This window comes from Monodon monoceros, unplaced genomic scaffold (assembly GCF_005190385.1).
Source record: "Monodon monoceros isolate NGI ecotype Baffin Bay Population unplaced genomic scaffold, NGI_Narwhal_1 Super_Scaffold_21, whole genome shotgun sequence".
Lineage (NCBI taxonomy): Eukaryota > Metazoa > Chordata > Mammalia > Artiodactyla > Monodontidae > Monodon > Monodon monoceros.
This window is the reverse complement of record NW_021703778.1, coordinates 43508363-43533795: the sequence shown is the minus strand read 5'-3', so window position 1 is coordinate 43533795 and position 25433 is coordinate 43508363. Positions and strand designations below refer to the sequence as shown.

General features: G+C 39.5%; 1 protein-coding gene across 4 annotated transcripts in view; it reads right to left on the bottom strand.

Moving 5' to 3' along the window:
* The window catches only part of CHD2 (chromodomain helicase DNA binding protein 2), a 142107-nt gene that overhangs the window by 83451 nt on the left and 33223 nt on the right, over positions 1-25433 (bottom strand). For 3 of the 4 annotated variants that reach the window (XM_029237987.1, XM_029237988.1, XM_029237986.1), the window contains 11 exons: positions 24382-24613; positions 20927-21013; positions 19116-19177; positions 12839-12946; positions 10007-10147; positions 8389-8522; positions 6939-7164; positions 5506-5606; positions 4321-4365; positions 3969-4147; positions 2175-2299 (listed from right to left, as the gene is read on the bottom strand). In XM_029237987.1, the coding sequence (XP_029093820.1) occupies positions 2175-2299; positions 3969-4147; positions 4321-4365; positions 5506-5606; positions 6939-7164; positions 8389-8522; positions 10007-10147; positions 12839-12946; positions 19116-19177; positions 20927-21013; positions 24382-24613 (1440 nt within the window). The remainder of the gene's footprint in view (positions 1-2174; positions 2300-3968; positions 4148-4320; positions 4366-5505; positions 5607-6938; positions 7165-8388; positions 8523-10006; positions 10148-12838; positions 12947-19115; positions 19178-20926; positions 21014-24381; positions 24614-25433) is intronic. The other variant, XM_029237989.1, reaches the window with a different exon arrangement.

Sequence of the window (25433 nt, the reverse complement as noted above, 5' to 3'; positions counted from 1 at the left end):
TGTAAAGATATTAAGAAAAAACCTTTAAGTAAATTAAGTTAATTTAAACTGAAAGAAATAGAGTTAGGAAAGTATGTTCCAGAAATAGAAAAGAGCCCATTTGACAGGAAACCAGGACTGCATGTATGCCATAAGTCTGAAAATATTACAAGGTTCCTGAAAATCAGGCCATGGGAGGTTTACACATATATAATACATGCTTAATCAGTGGACCGGAGAGAACTAAAACCAATATTCAAGTTAAAGACAACTTAATCGATTAGAAAAACAAGACATTTAATTCACCGAGAAGAGATTCCTTTGAGTAATTTTCCTCATATTTCTCTCACCTTTTCACACCACTGGGGAGGAAACAGGGTTAATTTTCTCCAACATTTCCTCTCCCTAGCAAACTGCCACTGTCCATTTATACACATGAAAGGAAGTTTGGATTGATTTGCCTGCTTTTCTGGAACTAGACCAAAACAGCATGTTACTTAACTCAAGGTTCCCATGACCAGGGCCTAGTAGCTGCCTGGGCCCTTTTCAGCTGATTCTGAATTAGTCAGTTTAAAGTAGAAAATGCTGGCTCAGGACTCTACATGGTGTGACTTTGGACAAGGGCTCCTAAGAGCCCTCAACTACAGAACAAGAGGGTTAGTTACACAACTCCTTAAGCCTCCACCTAGCTTATAACCGTCCTTTAGGAAGATCAGGTCTCACTATTCTCTGAAACAAAAATAACTTTCAAGGAATTTAGAACATCAGACCTCCATTCTCAGTCACAGAAATTGAACCTCCTCAAGATCTCTGATTCTCATACTGAACGTTAAATATTACATAAATTTTTACAAGACAGAGTAGTACATGGTTCAATTGGGAAAGTCATTGTAAATGCACCTCTGTCACTTAAAAACCATCTTTTCGGCATTGAGAAAAGAAGCTGGCATGTTTTTGTCTTCAGGCTGTAGTCTAATTCTGAAATAAGAATTCTTACTTTGCCATAAAACACTGAAGAAATTAAGAGTTTACATGTTGGGGAAGGAATCTGGAGACATACATTAAAGGTACTTCTCACACCGTATGTTCCATGAAGACAGGGGAATCCTGTCTTGTCTTGGTTCACTACTAAATTCTCAAGGCCTGGGACTTCCCTGGTGGTCCAGTGGTAAAGAATCTGCCTTACAATGCAGGGGACGTGGGTTCCATCCCTGGTCAGGGAACTAAGATCCCACATGCCTCGGGGCAACCCGCGCACCACAACTACTGAGCTCACGCACCTCAACTAGAGCCCACGTGCTGCAAACTATAGAGCCCGCGTGGTCTGGAACCCGTGCACCACAACCACAGAGCCCACATGCCACAACTAGAGAAGGGAAAACCCGCATGCCACAACTAGAGAGAAGCCCGCGCACCACAACGAAGAGCCCGCACGCCGCAACGAAAGATCCCACATGCCTCAACAGAGATCCCACGTGCCGCAACTAAGCCCCAACACAGCCAAAAATAAATAAATAATAAATAAAATCTTAAAAAAAAAATTATCCAGGCCTACCTAGGTCCCTAATACATAGTAATTAGGGACTACTTGAATTTGCAATTGAATTTGGTGAATAAAATTTATGAGTACAGCCTCAAAGTACCTTTAAACCTCGTTGTCTCATCTCTCTTTTTCTTTTTTCCAAGACTATGGTGATCTTGTTACAAAAAAGTAAAGGATAATTTCACAAGTCCAACTGTCAGAGAACTTCCTCTACAAGGGATGGCCTGTACAGCAATAGGGGGGGTGGGGGTCACATCACTCTTCAGCACCACTATGTAAAATTAAAGGTTTCCCTGGCTCAGAAAGACAACTGAATGGAAAAAAGACATTTTCTTCTTTCTTCTGAGAATAACTCCTTCCCCACTAAAGATATAGACAAATTACATTGCTATTTATACTCATAAATAACATAGTAAGACATAGGTCTCTGGCTATGAGAAATTAACCCCCAAATAACTAAATAACAAAGTACTTTTTACTTCAGACTAAACTGGTAATTATACATACATTAAAACTCCCGGAAGTGGCTCCTTTCAATCACATAATTTTTTTATTTCTATAATGTACAAGAAAAGGAAGTAATTCTTTATACCTAACAGTTTTAAAAAGCCAGAAACAGTAGAGAAAACATCAAACATATTTTTCTACCTACTTGCACCAAGAATGAGCAAGCCAGTTGAGACCTTCTAGCTGATAATCTCGGAGCTCCAGATTCTCTCCTCCTAAATATGCCGGCTGTTTCTTTAAAGCCACAAATCGTGGTCTCTGCTTCAGGGCCTGAAATGCAAAATTTAACAAAGCCCAGGTTTGAAGAAAACCTTCCTCCTGTTCCTATGTTAAAATGCTAGCCATGATTTCTGTGCTCTACACCAAAGCATAAGAATTTAAATTTCACATCTGAATCACCAACCACATCCAACCCACCACGAGCTCTTGCATTGTGGTCTGCATTCCCAAAGCCAGATTGCATCCCGAAATAATTTTTAGTCATTGCTCCTTTCCTGAAGTAAGTTTGCGAACATCATTAAATAGCATTGGGAAACAATGGATTAAAAACTTATATAAATTTCACGGCTCATGACTTTTCAACATTCTTGTGTATGCTGTGAACTTACAGGAGAAACTAATTCAGGAATGTTTCCCAAAGTTATTTGGCCACAATAGTGTTTTTTTCAAGGAGCATTTCTCTGAAGATGAGCACTCTCTGGAATAGTGCCCCATTATGAGAAATGTCGTCCTAATAACGTATTTGATAAGGTAATTATTGTTAGTTGCAGCTCTCCTTTGTGAGCAGCCGGCAGTAAATGGAATCAGATGCCTCTGCCTGCCCACTTCTGCCACGTATGCCCCACAGTGCTTCGCCCATCCGACCCCCCAGCTGCTGCCACTTCCCCCATCCTCACACTAATTCTCCCTCCGCGGGCTTCTACGACACCTTCCTGGTGGGACCTTCCGGCTTTAACAACTGCTTACTCTGGTCTCCAACACATGGCCGTTAGATGAAACTTTCTAAACGAAATACTGTTTCCTGCCTGCTGCTCTGCTCAGGGGGGTAGGCTTATGAAGACCCACAGAATAAAATCCAAATACTCTCCAAGGTATTCAAGACATACACACTTTTGACTCACCAATATCACCTCCATCTCTTCCTACCCTGAGGTCCGGTGGTCCTCCTACTGACTATAAGAACATCTTTCTCTTAATATCTTTCACGGGAGGCCAATAACCTGGGCCCCCTTCTGTCTGTCTAACCAGCTCCAATCAAGTCTTCAAGGACAGGGCACTTCAAGCACCACAATTTCCTCATTTTAAAACCACTTCAGTGATCCCTGTGGCAAAACCACTTCAATGATCCCTGTGGCTCAGTGACTCCTACTTCTGGAATAGTCTTTATCACACTCATTGACCTTCAGTTACACACTGCTTTTCACAGATAGAGGTTTGGTGCCATGAATTTCAATGTCAACCTCTTGGAGAGAGAGGCCATGTCTTACATAAACATTTACTACTGAGGACCCAAGCGTACCAATTTACACAGGGAATGAATTCCAAAGAAAGAAAAGGAACTGTACAACCAATCTAGCAAATAAAAGAGCCTATATATTTAGTTTATAACCTAGAATTCAGACACTCCCCTTTCCTGTCACTTCTCTTTAAAGTGCTTTAATTCTTTCCAGTATTCTCTACAATATCTCCATATAAGACATATCTAATTGTGTATATAAGAAGATTAAAGAAGTCAGCAAAGCCATTATACAACTCATCCCCTCCTTTTGTTTTAATTATTTTCCTTTGATGTCAAGGTTAAGTCATTTTCTTTCACTTCAAAATAGGAATTATCACTTACTTTTGTGGTATTCTCTCTTCCCAACATCTATCTATGTGGCCAACCCTTTGTAGCAATACACCTTTCCCCTGAAAATTCAAAAGCCAGCAGTCACCACACCTTGCATTCTCTTGTTGGGATGGTTTTTGAGTTGTTCCGACTATGGAAGCTGTCGATGCAGCTCTGGAATTTCTTTCCAATCAAGGCTTCATCTTCCCAGCTGCACTCTGAATAGGGCAGTCCCATCCATTTGCATAGATATTCAGGTTCGTTGGAAGGTGCCGGCTTCCGACTGTGAGCTATTTCACATATAAAAATTTACAGATCAGCAACTGTCAATTAAAGGAGAGGAGTGACATTCTGTTTTATGTATAACCAAGGAAACACCATGTGGCAAAGCTGTAAATATTCTGCAAAACATGAACTGCTCTTAAATGCTAAACAGTATTTATAAACAAGTTGTCTTGCTCACCTGGAAAATCTGTTTGACCCAGTGTAGATTTGCTCGTCTTCACAGCTAAATAAATGGAAAGCTGGGTAAGTTATCACCATAACCAAGAAACGGTGACATTTTAGGTCCTATGAATAAGAGTACAAATATACTCTACTATCTCACATCTTAAAAAAAGAAAAGAAAAAGCAGCCTATCTAGCACTTACCCCATCTCTCAGTTCCCCCTTTACAACAAGGCTCCCCAGGGGAGCTTTCTTCATACTGTCCCTTCACTCTCCCCTGAAGCCACCCCATCAGGCCTGTAGCCCCACCACCTCATGGGTCCATCTCCCCAGGGCCAGGCCTGCTGCCAAGCTGAAGGATCAAGTCCCAGTCCTCTTTGACTGGCAGCGCCTCCTCCTGCCCGAGCCGCGTGAATCACCTGGCTCCCAGCACACCTCCCTCTCCTGGCTCTCCCCCCGTCTCACTGGCTGTCCTTTCTCACTCTCCTCTGCTGGTTTCTCTTCCTGACTTCCGAAAGCTAGAATGCCCTCTGACTTCTACTCGCACCACGTACACATTGTTGATTATCTCATTAAACCTTAGGCTTTAAATACCATCTACATACGGATTATATCCTCGAATTTAAATCTCCAGCCCGGACTGAGTTCTAAACTCCAGACTCATATATGCTACAGCCTTCACAATACTATCCACTTAGATGACTGAGAAGTATATCAAACTGACAAATATCAAAATAAGTTCTTGATTTCCATTCTTTCTATTTCAGTAAATGGTACCTCTAGTCTCCTGTTTGCTCAGGTCAAGAACCTTGGCACCATCCTTGCCACCTCTTTCTTTCCCCCCATCTCCAAATCTACTGGCAAAGCCTGTTAGCTTTTCCTTCAAAATAAATCTAGGCATCTGTCTATTCTCCAAAAGTATACCTACAAAAATGCATTTTTAAAAAATATTTATTTATTTATTTGGTTGCACTGGATCTTAGTTGCAGCAGGCAGGCTCCTTACTTGTGGCATGCATGTGGGATCTAGTTCCCTGATCAGGGATCGAACCTGGGCCCCCTGCACTGGGAGCGCAGAGTCTTAACCACCGTGCCACCAGCGACGTCCCGCATTTTTTCAATATATATACATTACTCCCAAAAGAAAAAGTTCCATTATTCCTGGAGCTCAAACACTGCTTAGATGAGTTTCCATGTACTTACCTATTACTCTTTCTACTATCTGATACTGTTTGTTCAGCTCTGAGGCCAGCTCTTGTTGGCAGTTGAAATATTCCACATCTTCAGGAGAAACTTTCCCTAACCTGGACAGAAGACAGACAGAAAAAAAAAATACTTATTAGATTTGGGGGATCCATATACATCTGTCAATGCAAAGTCAAGGCAGGAAAGGAAACTTAGTCTTTACTTTCATATGTCCCTTAATAATCTTTTACTAATAATTAGGCCAGAGATTTTAAGAAAAACACGTAAGACTTATAGAAAACACTAAAAACCTTAGACTTATAGGACACACCAGTTGTTCTCTCTGATGTGGCCCATTAATAAAGAAACCTAAAAATAACTATTTTGGGTGACGAATTCATGTGATAAATTCATATATCTTAATAGACAAGGACAATAAAACTCTTCCAGATTTACAAGAAAACCTGCCTTTTTTCAAATATGTATGGGCTTTAGGCGTGATTAAATGTGGCTTTTTTTTAGAAAACCAGTTATTCATACTTATAAAACGACAACACCAGCAACCTGAAATTGAATACTGCTATAGCTTTCAAGCATTTTTAAAATTCTAATCACTTTACAAACTACCCATATCTTAGGGATACATATTTTTGTTTTCGACTCAAAGAAAAAAATTTCTGATTTACTGAAGCAGCATATTTTGCATAGTAATAAAACAGGAATTGGAACCCATTTGTCCCTATTCCTAACACAAAAAAACCTCATCACATGACACTGACACATATGTCTCCGGGGGAACTTATGCTTCTTTTTGTCAGTTTAGTTGTGTGTATGCTGTGACCCCACGTATGTCTCAGATGCAACCTAACATGCTCAAAGCTGTAAGTAAACTACAAACAACAGGCTATCACAGTTTCAGAACATCTCTGTCACATCCTTTCTGTAAACTGTGTAAAACCAAGATTAGTCTTAAGTATATCATAACCCAGAGAGTTCTAGATTATTAACTCCTGACATCCAAGCTACCCCAGGACAACCACAGAAAGTAACAAGGTGCTTAAGTACGTTAGCCTTGGACTCAGGCTACCAGAATTCCAATCCTGGGCCCTCTCACAGAGTTGCTCTGTACCCCACTCTTCCCACAAAAAAACATTTTGTTCAACAGTACAAATCTCATAGGATTACTGTGAGGATTAATGAGATCATGTCCGAAAAATGCTCCATAAGCTAGTTATTATTAAACTCTACAGACTTGGTGGCTATACGCAAAAATATATACTATCTTCAGCTCACAGTTTTATAAAACGTAATCGTGGATGCCTCCACGTTCATTCAGATGCTAAAGGCAAAATGTGATATTCTAGATAGCTGTGTTCTCCATGGACTAGTTAAAAACCTTCCCTTCCTCCAGGCTGCAAATGTATTTCTTTTATCCAGGATGGATCATGTACCATTGCTTGATTTCATCCTCTTTCTTCTTGAAGTTCTCTAGTTTTTTTAGGCCCTTCACTTTCTGCTGCTGTAAGGACTCTTCACTCTCCCACGTGCTATGGATATACGACCAGCCCTTCCACTTGATGAGGTACTGGACTTCGCCTTCATCCTTTTCAGGGTCAAAGTCGCCACTAGGGTCTCCGTTAGCTTCAACTGCATATACAGTAGTAGAAGCTCCAGTGGCTGAAAAAGGATTCAGTTAAATTTTAAAAAGTATGTTAAACCAGACACTGAAAAGCTTCCCAAATACACAAATGTCTAAAAAGTCTCTTTATGGATGAAGCACCAAAATCCTTTGACTCGAAATAAGCAGAAATTCACAAACAATACAGAATGAACATGTTCAACAATTTCAAATATTGTCATGATGCAAACCCAATTTTCACTACTTAAAACATTACAAAATTTGCTGGTGAAATCAAAGAAATCTCTGTATCCAAACACAATAAAAATGGAACAGCAATATCCTTTTGTTTTGGTCCCTACTAACTCAGAAAACAAATCTGTCTCTCTCTCCAGGAATATTAAGAACAAGGTAAGAGAATTTAAAATCTCCCCAATTACTCAACCACCCAAAACTCCCTGTTGACGCTCTTAACCTCAAGTAAGCCTGGATGAAAAAAAAAGACAAAGAAAAATGAATTATGTATTATTTTGATATTTCCTATATGGAAAGGTTACTTTAAAAAACTGAGTTGTGAGATATCTCAATTTGGATATAAAAAATTCGTCACTACTGTCCAAATATGTATTTAACGCGTTTGACACTTATCACAAGGAGATTCAAAAACAAGTAACTAAAGGTAGATTTACTTAATGTTAATAATCAAGAATCTCTGCTGCATCACTGGTTTTTAAGATATTAAAACATCTTTAACGAGCTCAATTTTAAAATCTCAAAGACATATGGGACACAGCCCTATAGTCTCAGGTCAGTTTTTCTGTGGGTGAGAAAAACTTCGACATTTCACAACAAATAAGGGCATGGGCTGAAATTCATCACTTCAGACCTCAATACGTAAAATTTGGGCCTTACTGAGCAGATATAAAAAGTAATTTGTTAGCTTCCAATGGCAGGGAAGGGGCAGCAGGTGTCATGTCTGGCCGCAAAGGTGTCAAGAAGCCCCTGAAGCAACCCAAGGATCAGGCTAAGGAGATGGACGAGGAAGGTGAAGCATTCAAGCAGAAACAGGAAGAGCAGAAGAAGTAACTCAAGGAGCTAAAAGCAAAGGCCAAGGGGAAGGGTCCCTGGCCACAGGTGGCATTAAGAAATCTGGCAAAAAGTAAGCTGTTCCTTGTGCCTGAGGCAATGATGATCCTTAATTCTATTCCTGTTTAAACATCTGGACTCCCTGCCATAACATCTGTTGCCACCTATGGCAAAAATGAAGTGCTGTCTTCACATACCTCCTTTCTTTCCCAGCCTTGAATCTAAGACCTTTTCAATAGTTTCACTATTATCCTGCTGTTCATCAGCTCCTTCTCCAGTCATTTCAATGAGGTCATCTGAGTCAGTCTCAAAGTCATCGTCTTCTTTATAACTGCATGAGGAATAATGCCGAATAAATGAGAAACTATCTTTTCAGATTCAAACACCACCATACATAGTATCATTAGGACGAGGAACCATACCCTTTTGGCTGCAACATGCTGTTGTGCAGATCAGCCACGGTAAAACGGGCTCGAAGTTCATTTTTTTTTCCTGCTTGAAGTATTAATGCATGTTCACAGATAGCTGCAGGAAGGCTAACTCATATCGCAAAATAGAAACTGACTACAGTGATTTCTGTAAGCAAGACATAGAAAACTACTACAAAGACACTCCTATGTTTTCTTTTTTTTTTTTTGCGGTACGCGGGCCTCTCACTGTTGTGGCCTCTCCCGTTGCGGAGCACAGGCTCCGGACGCGCAGGCTCAGCGGCCATGGCTCACGGGCCCAGCCGCTCCGCGGCATGTGGGATCTTCCCGGACCGGCGCACGAACCCGTGTCCCCTGCATCGGCAGGCGGACTCTCAACCACTGCGCCACCAGGGAAGCCCTGTTTCCATTTTTTAATGAGGTCATTACTATGTATAAACAAGGAAACAACTACAAAGAAAGAAAATGCACGATAAATGAAAAAAATTACTAGTATTCCATTAGATAAAAGCAGAGCAATACATCTAAGATTGAACGTACCGACCCTGCATTTTGTCTCCCAATAACAAGAATATGAAATTTAAGTATTCTCAAGTTGCTGAGCATACTTCCTGGTAATAAAATATTAAAATGTAACCTTCCACCATATATTAACAACAAATGGTTTGGGGGTTACAGAAGAGAAAAACACAATTCTGGATGCAGTACAGCTGTAGGAGGAAAAAGTGCTAAGCTACACATTAACATACTCAAAACCTAGTCCTAGCTTTCAAAGTATTAACTGGATACATTGAACAGGTTATTAATACCTCCAGGACTCAGCTTCACCATCTTTAAGTACACCAAAAGAAACCTTCATATCCTCTAAAAGGAAGTTAAATACCCTTTGATTCATATAAAGTAAAATATTTATGTTTGCATATATCTATTCCTTTATTTTATTTTCTATTAATGCTTCATATCGTATCGTAAGCTTGATAAGATTATTATATCCAAATAATACATAAGCTGAAACAAAAGAATTTGGCTGATTCAAACAGCAATTCAAAAGTGAAAATACAATCCTAATGTCCTTCCTAAAAAAGGATGTTATGAAATGAAGATAACATCACTACCACCTCAACGAAACATGAACTTGAAATAAAGCAGCTCTCTTCATAGGAATGAAGGCTTGAAATGAGTTATCACTATTCTTTCCATATTCCTATTGGCCAGAACCATTCTTTTTGCAAGAACCCTGACCAGATTTCCGAATACAACCTCAAGACACAGGTCATTATTTTTACCTATCAAATGCCTAAGCCTGGACTTATCAGAACCAAGCTCTAGCCAACTGCACTATCACCTTCCCTTCACACTAATGAAAACCTTCTGGGGCATCACCTACCTAACGTTTTTAGCCGCTCTGCGGCGAGTCTGCCTTTTGGGAGCTTCGTCATCTTCATCCTCATCGTCAGAAGAATCTTGCTTTTTCCTCTTTCCACGCTGCGTCTTAGGTTGCTTTTTAACACGAGGTTTGGGCATTGCTCTAAAAGGAGAAAAGAAAAAATGGCAGAGTCCTTACTTTATCATCTGTTGTCTACTTCAAATCTATACAATTGTTATTTCCCAGAGCGGGGTTCATACACAGGAATTAACCCGGGGAATGTTAGACATGAATATTCCCAGGTCCCATTCCCTGAGATTCTAACTCACTAGAGATCTGCTTCACTAGAAACATGAAAGTGATTCTACTGCTAACACCCTTCAGTCATTTATAGGAATACAGTCAGCCCTCTGTATCTGCAGGTCACATCTGCATATTCAACCAACCATGGATCAAAAATGTATTTGCAAAAAAAATTCCACAAAGTTCCAAAATGTAAAATTTGAATTTGCTGAGCATTAGCAGCTATTTACGCAGCATTTACATTGTATTAGGAATTATAAGTAATCAACAGATGATTAAAAGTGTACAGAAGGAGATGCACAGATTTTACGAAAATACTACAGCACTTCATGTAAGGAAGTGACTTGAGCATGTGCAGATTCCGGTATCTACAAGGGTCCCGGAACCAATTCCCCGCAGGGGCGAAGGGAAAACTGTACTGTGGGTTCTGAGGCAACGGTTCTCAACTATTCCTCAAGATCACCTGACATAAAAATACACATGCAGCACACTGCTGATGACAGCTCTCTGGTGGGCAATTTGGAAATATCTATCAAAATTACAGGGCTTCCCTGGTGGCGCAGTGGTTGGGAAACCGCCTGCCAATGCAGAGGACACAGGCTCGAGCCCTGGTCCGGGAAGATCCCACATGCCGTGGAGCAACTAAGCCCGTGCACAACTACTGAGCCTGCGCCCTAGAGCCCGCAAACCACAACTACTGAAGCCCTGCGCCGAGCCCGTGCTCCGCAACAGGAGAAGCCACCGCAATGAGAGGCATGCACATGGCAAGGAAGAGTGGCCCCCGCTGGCCGCAGCTAGAGAAAGCCTGTGTACAGCAACGAAGACCCAACGCAGCCAAAAATAAATAAATAAAATAAATTAATTTATTTTAAAACAAATTACAAATATAACAATTTTATTTCTGGGAATTGACTTTACAGATATAGACTGATACAGACACAAGGTATTCACTGTGGTATTTGCAATAACAAAAGATTAGAAAAACGAAACATTCATCAACTGGGAACTAGTTCAATAAACAGAATACTACGCAACCATAAAAAAGGGAGTTTTCTGTACATTGATAAGGAAAGATTTCCAAGATAATGAAAGAAAAATGCAGATGATGCATGGAATGCTATAATCTGTATAAAGGAAGTAAAGGACAAGAAATAACTACACATATATTTTTCTCCTATGTACATTAAATATACCAGGAAGGCTACCTGAGAGACTGTGCCCTGCCACAGGCCAATGGAACGAACTGAGGAGGTGGCCCCTCTATTGACTTCCCTGCAGCCAGGACTGAGAGCCACAGACTAGGAGCTCTCAAAAGGAAATCCCCAAGTTCTCCATCAGTGGTAAAAAGATGAAAGGAGAAAGAGGGAGACGGAAACTCACAATCATAGTCACCTGTTTCTCTCATACCTGCCATAACCAACACTACACAGACAGATGATCAGAGGCTCAATAAATGATGGGTAAAATCTAGAAGACAGAACTGGAGTGGATTCCAGCCCTGAGAACTGAAACTGAGAAGAAAGGAGACAAAACTCACTGATGAATTTCCCTGCTGGGGTGGGAGGTGAGGGGTCAAGTACAATGTCCTAAACCAGGGATAGACACATGTTTGCTGTAAATGGCTAGAGGATAAGTATCTTTTACTTTCTCAGACAAGAGGCAAAGTTGAGGGCCACTAAATAGGTACTTATATAACAAGAGAAAATAAATTTTAACAAATATTTTATTGACGAAAGTCAAAATAAAATAATAATCATTGAGTACTTTTTTGTGTAATACAACATCTACTAACGAGAAGAACAGAATTCTTTTTGAAGGGATAACATTTCACTTCGCTAGGGTTCAAATTTAGTGTTCCCCATCACCAAACTACAAATGTTCACCTATGAAAGCTATATGGAGTTCGCAGGCCGTACAAAAATAGGTGGTGAGTGGGATCTGGCCCAAAGTCAATATTCGCCAAAAGCATCCTAAGCAATACTGCAAGGAGGTAAATCTTCCGGGGGCCTCTCTGCCTCCTGCCTTCCGTTCCCCACCACCAGTACCTTTCATTGTCGTATGTCTGATCAAAAGTTACCAGTTTCCTCTCATCTCCACCTACTTCCTTCCCTGCACAGATTCTCTGCTTAACGTTGTAAAGATTATGAGAACAGGATAATAAACAGTAAAGTATGCTTTGAACCAGCCAATTAAACTTAACAATTAGTTCTCCCAAAAAGAACTTGTACACTAGTCAAATACACAGGGAGCTTTTTTTAAGAGTGGAAGATACATTCGCTCCTCATAACGAGTCTGCCTGGAGTATGAACAGTAAGATCCACTCTGAGCTACATACCATGCAAACACACAAAATCAATATAAGTAGCTCAGTAACCGAATTACTTGCTAATGAGGCAGGCTGGCAAGAAGTTAACCAGACATTCAAAATCCGGAATCACAACACACTGTACCCCATCAATTAAGGCCTCTGGGCTAGCACTACATCGTCCTTCTCAATCTAACACAAACTAAGCTCGACCAGAAGCAGAGATGTTCAAGCAAACACTGCACCTTCTGGGGACAGGTCTTCTGGCTTTCACTTTTTTTTGCTCTGGTTCGCTCTCTGCACTGGTGCCTTGTTCCTGTTCATCTTCTGAGGGCTCCCGTTTCCATTTTTCTCTGTGATCAAAAGCAAAGCAAAATTTTTTTTTTCTAAAAGAATTCTTCAAGATTGTTTAGCTTGAAGAATCTGACAAATCTGACAATCTGATTAGCCAAAAAGGCAGAACATGTATATTTTAGATATTATGCTGAAAGATTTGTTCTAGCTCCATTTAAATTTTGGTGTGTTCCTTCCTAGGCTGTGTAATATCTATTCCTATTTTATATCTGGTATCAAAAATAAATGAAAATGGAAGCTAAGGCTGTATTTTTTAAACCATTTGTTCTGAAAAAAAAAATCCTGCTAAATCTCTAATATTCTATTTTTATTTACTACTATCATTGACCAGATTGAAGCCATAATATATACTAGATCAGAGGTTCTCAAATTTTAGCATGGATCAGAACCACCTCAAGGGCTTATTAAAAGAGATTTTTGGGCCACAGCCAGTTTCTGATTCAGTAGGTGTAATGTGAGGCCTAAAAATCTGAATGTTAACAAATTCAGATGATGCTGAGAGACTTGAGAACTACTATACTAGTTATTTTAACATCTTTAGAATACACTGAGAAAACAATCCCCAAAATTATTTTTCAATGATAAATCTACTACCTACTAAATAACCTGTTCAACTAATGAAGTAGTTTTTAATAATTATTAAATACAGTAGGTGTTCTTTTGCTCCTCAAGATCGTAGAAGACTTGGGAGAGCCATACCCTATAGGTGCCTTACTATCCCCAAACAGTTTTTGAAGTTTACTTGAAAACCAAACAAGACATCACATAAACTCAGCTCATTTCTCACCTGCAGGGAAGAAGGAAGGAGCATATATAATAGCTACTGGGCATGAAATATCTAGAGGAAAAAAAAAAAACTTAATAGGCAAGAACCTGGGGTTCTCTCTAAACAAAACAATTACCATTGTGTCTCTGGGTCTGTGTATAGAAAATGAGGTTATGCTAAAGACAACTCTTGCCAAGTTGCAAAGTCAAATCAATATTCTTCATGAGAGAGTAAGTCCAAGTAATAGTGGAAGAACCTTCCTAAAAGGTCCAGGAGCCACCCTGCACTTGAATTAGTGGAAACATCACAGGAAAAAATGTTTTTCAAGCCTTCCATGAAAAGGCAGTGGAGCACTTCTATGTACATTACTCAAGTTCTACTGGCACTACCATTTACCTAATAGTAGGTCACTCATGTGGGCAGGGTATCTTTGTACCAGAGCTTAGCACAAAGGCAGGCAAATGGAGATACATCTTTGTTAAATAAAGAAATAATTAAAGAATGAGTCCTATCAGACTGTCAGACAGGTAGGGTGCTTTCGGAAGCAGACTGGTAAGATATTAAGGCCTACTATTTTCACCTAATATCCTTCACTCTCTCTTTAAAGCAAACTATACTCTGGGCACCTGCTTTATTCTCCTTGCCTAGAGCCTCGTACAATAAATGTCTAAGGAATCCAAGGAATAGATGGTGACGACCAGGAAGGAAAAAAGGAAGATGTCTCCAGCAATTGGGAGATTGGCACCTAAGGCTACAGTCTCCCTTGGGCCAAGTCCAGAACAGTTTACCCTTTAGAAGGAACTCACACAGTCAGACTGGAGAGAAGTGGTTTCACAGGAAACAAGCTTGAAAGAACATGCACGTAAGACCTAAGGGAGAGCAGATCAGATGAGAGAGATCCACAGTCAAGTATTATTTGTAATTTACATAACTCTGCCAGAAATTGAGAATCTATATCAGGGTAGCTAATAAGGTCCACTTCCATAACTTTAGGAGACTAAACTGGCAGTAAACACTGAGAGAATGGATGTTGAGTCTAGTTTTCCAGTTAAACTGCAGATTTGTAGACTTACAGACAACCAGGAGGACTTAGAATCTCCCAATATAAGAATGTACAAAGGGCTTCCCTGGTGGCGCAGTGGTTGAGAGTCCGCCTGCCGATGCAGGGGACACGGGTTCATGCCCCGGTCCGCGAAGATCCCACATGCCACAGAGCGGCTGGGCCCGTGAGCCATGGCCGCTGAGCCTGCGCGCCCGGAGACTGTGCTCCGCAACGGGAGAGGCCACAACAGTGAGAGGCTCGCGTAACGCAAAAAAAAAAAAAAAAAAAAAGAATGTACAAAAAATTAGCAAATTGTCTGGTTCAAAGGCCTCTTCCCAGGTAGGGGGAAACTCAAGACCAGGGAGAACAAGCTGTTTGGTACATGTCAAATCCCCAACCGTGCTACTCTCAACCATAACCTACTGAAGACCACAGAATCTGCAAACATTAAAGCCAGGGTTACACATTCTGGGAGGATCTGAACAATCAGAGGCCTAAAAGATCTAAATGAGTTTTATGTATGTGTATTTGAAATTGGCTGGATTACTTCAAACTTCATTTTAATTTTCCAGAATAGAGGGGGAAAAAAAGTAAGTTACAACCAGCAATACTAAGTCATTTTGTATAAGGGGTGAAAAAGGCAATCAATTACAAAAAGATTACTGCCCAACCCTGGCTCTCCAACAGGTGAAACCGATGTCCACTTCTAGTTTGCTAGCTTCTCATATAATGCAAATTTTATGAGGGAGACTCCCTGACTAAGCTGTATATTATATGCTGGGCTACAATGAAGAGAAGTCTAAAATATAAGATCGCGATTAAAATATTTTTCATACATTAAAGGAGACTTGAATTGCCAGATTCAGCTCTAAGAGGCCATCAATGGGATTCCCTAAAAGGGAATCAATGGAATTTTTGCCAAAATTTTGGGAACTGGGGAGAAAACTACCAAGATTTGGCCACTGAGGCCTCAAGGCAATACAAATAGATAGGAAAAAGTCAGAATGCAAGTTAACTGGGTATAGTTTTCTTCCTTTACTAAGAAAAGGTGGTTGGTAGGACACAAATCAAATCTGAACTGTAAAGGAGGGAAGGAACAAAAGCCATTTTTAAATAAAATGGGCCTAAACTCTGGTCAAGAGCCACTGAGGCTTCCTATTAACTGTCTCTAAGAGCTCAAAGAAGGGAACTCCTTTCTCCTCCACTTTAGAAGGCAGGTAAGGAAAAGAGGGAAAGAGTTGCTTTAACTTCACTGATTTTCAGTAGATTTTCCCGTGGAGAATGCCTTTCAGTACCAATTCCCAGTGAAGAGGGGAAATCTGAGGCTAACGAGGATTCTCTTCCACTGTCACAGGACTGTGACAGACTTTCAATTCAAAGCAGTGGAAAGGGAGAAATAACTATAATCCCAGGAGAATAACTTCAAATGATTACAGCTGAAATACTTTCTTAAATTCCAGTTGGGACAGAGGGTTTTGGAACCATTGTACAGTGGGGTTAAGCATTACTGGGACCGTAACGAGTCAGGAGAAATCCCATACAACATTTCACAAATTAGGATAACATGAATAGCGACTACATAAAAAAGGGTTCAATGATCAAAACAGCATGAGTGGGTGAAGCAAAACTCAAAATTTTGTTTGTATGACTTTAAGTCAGGGGTTACAATCTCAAATACCCACTGGGGCCAGGTAAGGACCGTAAATGGGGTCAAATGGAGAACTCACAGCCTCTCCAAAGGTTACAAAGACCAGTGTTATATGGAGCAGCACCGACAGCTTTTCTCAAAAACTAGAAATCTAGATTCTTACATACCATCCCTCAATTTTCAACACTGCCAACTAATTCAAAAAATGTTTTCCTCTTCTAAGCTTTTAAAATGCTAATTCACATGATTCAAGGAGAGTTACTCCAAGACTGTACCTTCAGAAGTGTCAATGTCATAAAAGCAAAGAAAGTCTGTGAAAGTGCTCTAGATTAATGAAACCTGACAACTAACATATATTTAACCCTAGACTGGATCCTGTCCTGGGCGTGGAAAAATATTATGAAAGACATTACTGGGTTGACTGACAAAATGGGAATATAAATTAGACAAAGGGGTTGTAGCAATGTTAAATCTATTTACGTTAAAACTGTATTGTGCTTATGAAAGAAAACATCCTTATTCTTAGGAAATACACACTTAGAACTCGGGGGTGTAAGACCTTGATGTATGAATCTTAGACTGAAACGTGTGCAATATATAAGGAGAGCACCCACAATGATAAAGCAAATGGGGCAAAAATGGTAACCAACGGTAAATCTCAGTAAAGTACACAGGCATTCTTTGTACTACTCTTATTCTTACAATTTTGCTACAGTTTGAAATTAATTCCAAAAAAAAGTTTAAATGGCTCCTTTTAAAAACTTTAAAATCTGTGATACAATCTGCAGGGCAGGGTTTCAGAAAAACACTTCCCTGTGCTATTATTTCCAAATTTCCACTCCCTTTGAGTGAGTCTCTCAATTCTGAAATTCATGTGCACACACACGCTGGGTTCTGTTACCCTTGCTCAGATCACAGAGGCCCCTGTAGTGCTATGCCTTGCAACCTGAGCCTTAGCAGTTGTAGGACCTCCTCTAATTAATGTTAGAAGGGAAGAGGTCCCCATAAGCCCTAGTACTCTCCAGCTGCCCAGAGGATGACAAGAAGTGAGGCCAGCCCAGGGCCCAAATAAACAAGCATGAGGAGAACCTCAGCTTATGCTAAGTTCCTATGGAAGCGGCCAGGGGTAGAAAAGCAGCATCACAGAAGACACAAACCCCCCACAAGGAATGAAAAGGTTCTACTCAAGGGAAAGAATGGTCCATGAAGGCCACTGAGAGTTGCCAACTTTGGAGAGCTCTCAGGATTGATAGGAGAGGGAAAATAAATATAGAAGCCAGTCAAAAGAGTAGGTCCGATGTGTTACACAGGGACTGAAAAAATGGAAGGCTTCTCCACACCCAGATAAAGCCATTAAAATGATGAGTTCAGGGACTTCCCAGTGGTCCAGTAGGTAAGACCCCACGCTTCCACTGCAGGGGACACGGGTTCGATCCCTGGTTGGGGAATTAATGCAGCACGGCCAAAAAAAGGAAAGAAAAAAAACGAGGAGCTCACGTTTTCAAGTACAGCCCATTTAGATTCCAGCCAAGAGACCAGCAGAATGTAGCCAGACGGTGGAGGAAAAAGCACATGCATGGACTTCCCAAAAGCCCCCAAAAGGCCATTAGCCTGGGAAGCTGAGAACAGAGTCTGCCAAGCAGGCCCTGGGACTGGGGAACAAGAGCCTTCTGAGCTGCCAAGAAGTACAGGCTTGCCTACAGTTATCATTTCTCCAACTCTAACGAAATATTTAAAACACAAATGAAAATCATATGCCCTGTGGGCCGGGCAATATTAAATACTACTTGACTTTTCTTAGCATAGTTTCTAATAACCCTGTTAGGTCAGCAGAATAAGTACTACTCTATTTTGGAGAGGAGGAAATGGATTTTAAAAACTCACATTACTTTGCTTTAGGCCAAACACTTAAATTAAGGATCACTCATACTTTAAAACAGAGAATATATAAACTGGGGCTCTCAGTGGGAGCCAAGGACAATCGTTTACCATGAGAACCCCCTGAATTTGTGTGCAGAGTTTTGAGTATTCTTCTGAGGGGACAGGCTGTAGAATTCAGTTTGTCAAAGGGATCCACACATCCCCCCAAAAAAGGTTTTTTTAATTATTTCTCCCCCCCAAAAAAAAGTCAAATTTTTTTTACCATAAGTAGAATTTTTTAAGTTTTAAAATAACAAATATATAATCTATATCATAAAGGGATTTCATATTAAGCCCATGAATTAAAATTTTCTTGCTTATGAACTGCAATAGTAAAACTACATGGAAACAACAATGTGAAATTTCATACTAAAATGGGTGTCCAACCAATATAACTTTGCCATGCCAACCCAAAGAACAAATGAATAGGAAAAACAGCCTATCTAAATGTGTTCCTTGTTTATCTACAATAGAATACCAAATGCCTCTATGTTTGATATTTGTGCACATTTTTAAGAAAAAAAATAATTGGGCTAACTGGGCAAATCAGATGGAATAGCTGGGGTTTGCCCCAAAAAGTAGCCTAACACCTACATGTGAAAAACTAAGAATCCTAGGCTTCAAATGCCACTGCTGCTGCAGCAGATTCAGATGAACAGGAATCCAAGATAGCAAGAGACAGAAGTGGACTCTGGGCCCTGGGGTGCGCTACAGACACGATGAAGGCAGTCCCAGAAATGCTCACATGCTCCAAACTACCAAATTAAGTAATTTCCCCCATGAAAGACTTACTGTTTTTTCAGCTGCCTCTGGCCTCTTCTTTTTGGGCTCCCACTCTCAGACCCGCTACTTGCCTTCAGTGTGTGAGGGGGAAAAAATGATTACAGACTTTAATTCACAGTTCTTAGGGATAACACTACCCCCTGGTTCAACAATCTACTCAATATATTCAATATGAGTTTTTAGACAGAAAGAAACCTAAGCATCTGATTGGTGGTGCTCACTTTTCTTTTGCTTTGAAAATTAATTTGTCTGTTACTGCCGAGTTACTTCTAACGCCAGGAAATATTTCTTTCAGCTTGACTTCTGAAAGAACACAAACGCCAGGAAATATTTTTTTCAGCTTGACTTCTGAAAGAACACAGTCCAATAAAATTTTCTGTGATGATGGACATGTCCTGTATCTGCAGTGGCCCACAGAGCAGCCAGCAGCCACATGTGACTGAGCCCCTGAAATGTGACTGGTGTGACTAAGGAATGGATTTTTCATTTTACCTAAATTTAATTAATACACATTTTAAAAGACACATGTCTAATGGAGACCAAACTGGATGCTGCAGATATAGACTGTCACACAAAAATGCCACACATTTAGTGTGCCATTAAAGGCGGTGACTACGGACCTGTTTCATTTCAGACTCATTAAAGAGCATGTTCAGTCATGAGCCAGCAGCCCTCTGCTAAAAGCACAAGGCCAAGTAACTTTACAGTCACAGACATTTGAACAACTTTTTTCTCCCAAGTTAAGCAAATTGACAAAGTACTCCCATTGCTGTTAGTCTTGTGCCCTACAGAGAATGTGTTAATTTATACACAAAAGAGAAAAGATGCGGCTGGTTATAACAAACATGGAAAAAAGAAAGGTAGCTAAGGTAAACCAGCTCAGAGGTCACTGAAAATAAAACACCATAAATGCAATGCAGGTGTTACGGTCAATTAAATTTTTTAAGTGTATTTACTACCCCAAACTCACTAACCTTTGGCTACTAATATTTAACTTTCATCAGAAAGATATTATATATTTAAGAATAGCAAAGTTCTCCTAAGAATGCAGAGAGGGGACATTTCACTGAGAGACCAAAGAACGTGTCTTCAGAATGCAGTCTATAAACCTAACATACAGGTAAAACTTAAGAGGATTTCCGTAAAAACATCACACAAACTGAGAAAAGGTCTGATTCTATAGAAACTACAGAACCCAGTACATAACACTAATTTTAAAAACCATCAATCTATTCAATCTCTGACAATTTGATCAGAGAGTAAATATGTGTTAGACATTTTATACTGCACATTAAAAATGAACTAGGAAACCAAATTTAAACCATTTAGGTAAAATAAAATACTTAAGCAAACTCTCCTTCCTTTCTCAGCAGTAAATCTGAAACTACTTCCATTGTTACATTTGCTTAGTTACCTAGGTAACAAAATCTAGAAGATTTAGAAACTAGGTATTTTAAAAAGTAAACTTCTTGCTATAATCAACTGCACTATGAGAAACATTTAAAAAAAAAGAGAATTTGAGGCCAGTTCTATATAATACTCTAACTCTCTACTAGAGCATTCACATGACATGATCTAACTCTCTACATGATCTAACTCTCTACTAGAGCATCACAAAACATGATCTTTCTGGTAATTTTATTTTTTTAAAAGCCACATGTGGCTTTTCTTCTGTATTAGATTGAGAAAGCTCACTTTCGAGTCACTTAACTCCCATGCCTGAAGTTCAGTCTCGTTAATGGTAATACATATCAGAGTCAAAAAGGGTAAGATAATTAAGGAGTCTGAATGTATCACCTTGAAACATTTTTTTTTCTTACCTCCTCCTTAATATTAAATCGTGATGGTTCTTGTCTGCTTCGGTTTGACCGCCTAACCCCATAAACATCAGGATATTCTTCCCACATCTGTAAAATTAATAGACCACGCGTGAATCGTTTTTTCTTGACCCCCATTTACTATTTACATTACTGGAATACGTATTTCAATTTAAGAGAATTCAATTCGTTATTTGGTTATATATCAAAAGGGGTTTTTTGTTAGCTTTGTTTATGAGACAGTGAAGGACCATCTTTAAAAAGAATAAGGCATATTATCCGAGAACTCATTAAAGTTGTAACGATGCCTCTTCATTACTAAATGGCTTTAAACTAGAGGTCACACTGCTTACCCATTGTTAAAATATAAACTTACAGTTGAATAATATGGCAACATAAGAGAACAACTGCTTCCACTAAAGACAAAATATTTACTGATGAATTTTAAGTCCCTAATGCTTTCAGTTTCAGCTTTGACTGCACAAGACTCATCTGAGAAACTCAAAAAAATCAGCAGGGCCCCACCACCAACTCTCATTAAATAAGAATCAGTGCATTTGCATACTTTTTTAATTCCTCAGGATGTGTAACATGCCAGATACAGGCAAATTCGGTATTTCTTATGTTTAGCTAGAAGTTCTCAGAATGAGACCCAGTGGCACCCTTGCTCTAGCACACTTCATTTTATTCTCTAACAGTAGTTAACCCTTTGCCTTTAAGACCTGATTTTTAGTAAGGATCCTCACTAGTGATCAAACAAAGTTTAAAGAGGAATCAGTTGAAGAGAACATTTTTTTCACAATATACTGACACTATTTTATTAAAAGACTCAAATCAATAAATATAAAAAATTATAAAAGGCCCCCCTTCTTCCACCTCTAACAATTAGTCTAACCCCTAGCCTCACTCTCCTTCCCACAGATAACTATTAACAGGTATGTTGTGTGTTCTTTTAATGAAATAAATCACCTATAGGCAAAAATGAATTTAAACGGATTGTGGAACAATGAAGTGAAGATGCTCAACAGGAGGTAAACACATAGAAGAGATGCTTGAAAAAGCCAAGATTAGAAATGTGGGTTTGTCATCGAAACACGGGTGACAGCTAATGTCATGAAAATATTTGGAGTGAAGCAAGAGGAGAAGCCACAGGTTGAGGCTCATCGTGAAATGTGTGGAAAGTGGACCCCCAAAAAGACAAAAATGATGAAAGACAATCCAAAAACACATAACGTCACTAAGCCAAGGAAGGATAAGTAAGCTGAAGAAAAACAAGGCCTCCAAAGGTAACAAGCATGATGTTCTAGGAAGAGGCATTTTAGAACCAGAAGCCATATAATCATGTAATCCAGCATCCTCAGTTTATAAATTCAGTTTATAAAAGTAGAAAATCCTTAACAACCTTAGAATAATATGAGTTGGAGGACAAAAGGTCCAACCAGGAGTCAGTAATAACCAAGCAGAAGGAAATCTAGGCAAAAGAGGCAGCACATGCCAAACACTCTGAACAAATGGGGCAGAGAAAGGAAGGCAGCAAAGAGCTTTGCTCTAGCACTGCCTGCCTGCCCCTCCCCCACCCTTTCTTGGACCTCTCCTAGAGCTATGAAATGACTCAGCACAGGTATTTACGGAGCTTTTATTAACTGGGTGGCTCAATGCTTTAAATGGCACTACATCAATTAGTTTTCCCATTTAAAAAGACAGGCATTCTGGCTCACCTGTTGGGACTTTATCACAGTATATACTGTAATACATACATCCTAAAATCATCTTGTGTTCCTGTTTGTCCTTTTGAGGGCTAATGATATCTAATTCAACTATTCAATAAAAAGCTACCATGTGAAAGGGAAGTGTGTACAGAAAACAAAGAGCTTTCTTTAGAAGCTCATTTTAGAATAATAATTTTTAAAGTCACAATCCAATCATTCTAACTGGCTAGTACATTCATCCATGTATTTATTAACTTTTTGGAACTTACAACCTTAACTTTAATATTTCTGCCTAAAGCTGTACTTCTATCTTAAAATTCAGTCTTATTCCCCTTTATCTCTTTAAAGGGAGTTTCATATATATGTATATGGTCTTACAGTTAAACTGTGAATTCCAGACAGTGAGCATGATTTCAGTAAAGTTTTAAACACCTGACGCAAGTCTCGTGTTTTCTATGGCTTCTTTTACTCTCTGCAAGTAAAGAACTCTCCCCTGTACAGAAGAAAGTTAAAAAATGGCCAAGCAAGACCTTCTGCAGGTAAATTTCTGAGCTGAATGACACTCAGAGAAGATCTCTAAGTGGTACTTCGACATTCAGGGTCTTTCTGAAATAGGTCACCACCTGAAATGTCTCTTGTGAAAGGTCACCACACACTGAGCAGGCAACAAAGCACAACACTTCAGTGTTAGAAGGTCACTTCTCTCGTGACGAGTTAATTAGCAAGGACAGCTTTCATCTTCCTATCCCTAACACGACTATCAGCACTCCCCAACCTCCCACCAGCTCTTAAGCGTCACTTACCATTAAGCAATGACTACGCTGGGAATAGAAGAAATGAAATAACACAGTTAATCCCAATTCTGTTTCAAGAGATAAAAGCAGTTTTTGTTTTTTAATTTCAGGATTGTTGAAGCTATTTTGTAAAACTTGCAGGTAACTTTAAATTGTTTGTATCACTACAAAAATCTTTGTGTGCAGATGTAGGTTTGTATTTTAGAAGAAAAACTGATTTAGCATAAAGCTTTTAGTTTCTTTAAGACATTTTACTTCTAAATTTCTAAAAGCAATCTTTTTTATATTTTCAGTGATTCTAACTTAATTCTCTCAAAAGGGAATTTTAAAACATCAGCTGCATTTCTCATGACTAACTAGACCAAGTCATTAATTCTTCCCCAAAAGGGATGCATCCCGAAGTTTGGACATCAATGAAAAAATGCTATGCAACTCAATTTTTGCCTTTTTGCATTCTCTGCTGGAAGATTCTCGTTAAGCAAAGAATACCTACATTGCCTAGGTACAGATAATTTCTTTTCTGTGAGGAGTATTTCTCCTTCCATTCTTCAATAGAACAAAAACTACCCTTATTCTTGAATTGGGATTATCCATCACACTACAACTGCATTCCACAATCATCTGTGAATGACTTTCTCTGGTATAATTCAGTGCTGTATTAAAAAATATATATTTTAACCACCTTTTTTAAATGTTAAAAACCAAAATAACAAAAATTGGTCTTTCTGCCCTATAATTTGATGGTTTATGTAATTATTTTCCTTATAGCCCTGTGTCTAACGAGTAGAGCAGAAAGCATCCCCCATTTAGACCCACAGACAGTATATTATTAGAAAAGGTGGCTGTAGATGAGTTTTCATTATCAAGATACACTAAGGAGTTTTCTGTGGGAAACAAAGGTCTGCTAGCTGGTCCTAGCTCACAGCACGTTTGTACTGTACAGCAAAGCCGATACCTTCTTCACATCAGCTATCCGTTCCTTCTTAGAGGCTGGCTTCTCTTTGGCTTCTGGAAGAACTGGCTGGGATTTGGAACCTCCCGATTCACTTTCAGATTCTGACTGACTCTCCGAAGATTCAGAACTACTGTTTGACTCGCTGCCATGTCCACTTCCTGGATCGCTGCCCTGCTCACTCTCCGACTGGCTGCCTGAGTCTGAACCCGAAGCTTCTTCAGATGCTGAATGACTTAATTAAAAAAAAAAAAAAATTTAAATATTTAAGAACTGCCACATAAATCTGTTTTAAAATAAAAATCCTAGCGTTAATATGACAGCAGATAGTAATTTGGTAATACAAGATCAAAATTTTCTAATTCACTTTTATAGTCTTATTTGCAAACAATGTCATTAGTCCCATTCTCAACATCCCTAATAGCTACCATTTCCTGAGTATGTACATGATGCCATATGCCACCTAATTTATATAGATTAGCTTTTTTAAAAAAAATTAAAAGGGGGTTATTATTTTGTCCTTCATTCAGATGAGGAAAAACTGAAGCTCAGAAGTAGTTAAATAACTCTCCCAAGATGACACAGGTAGGATTTGAAACCAGGTCCATCTGCCTGAATCCACTAAGTCTTATTTGTTCATCATCAGTCCCTCCCTCCTTAAGAGGGAGACAAAACCAAACCAAAATGAAATGAACGAACGAACAAACAAAAAAGCAACCAACGCAGAACAAAACAAAACCAGGGCGGAGTCACCCAAAGAATAAAAATGCAATCTGGTTGCAATTATCCAATCAGTGGTTCTCAAAAATAGGTGCAAATTAAAACATACACATGAACCCCAAACCAGAACCCCAAACCAGAACTCCTGCCTTGAAATCTCCTGCAGTGAGTCCCAGACCTGGTAGACTTAACAGAAAAGAATAAACAAAGAGCCTAACCCAATGAAGACTGCCATTGGCTTCCACACACCCCCACCCCTTCCTCATTCCAAACCCCTCCCAGGAAACACACACACACACACACACACACACACACACACACACACACACACGGCC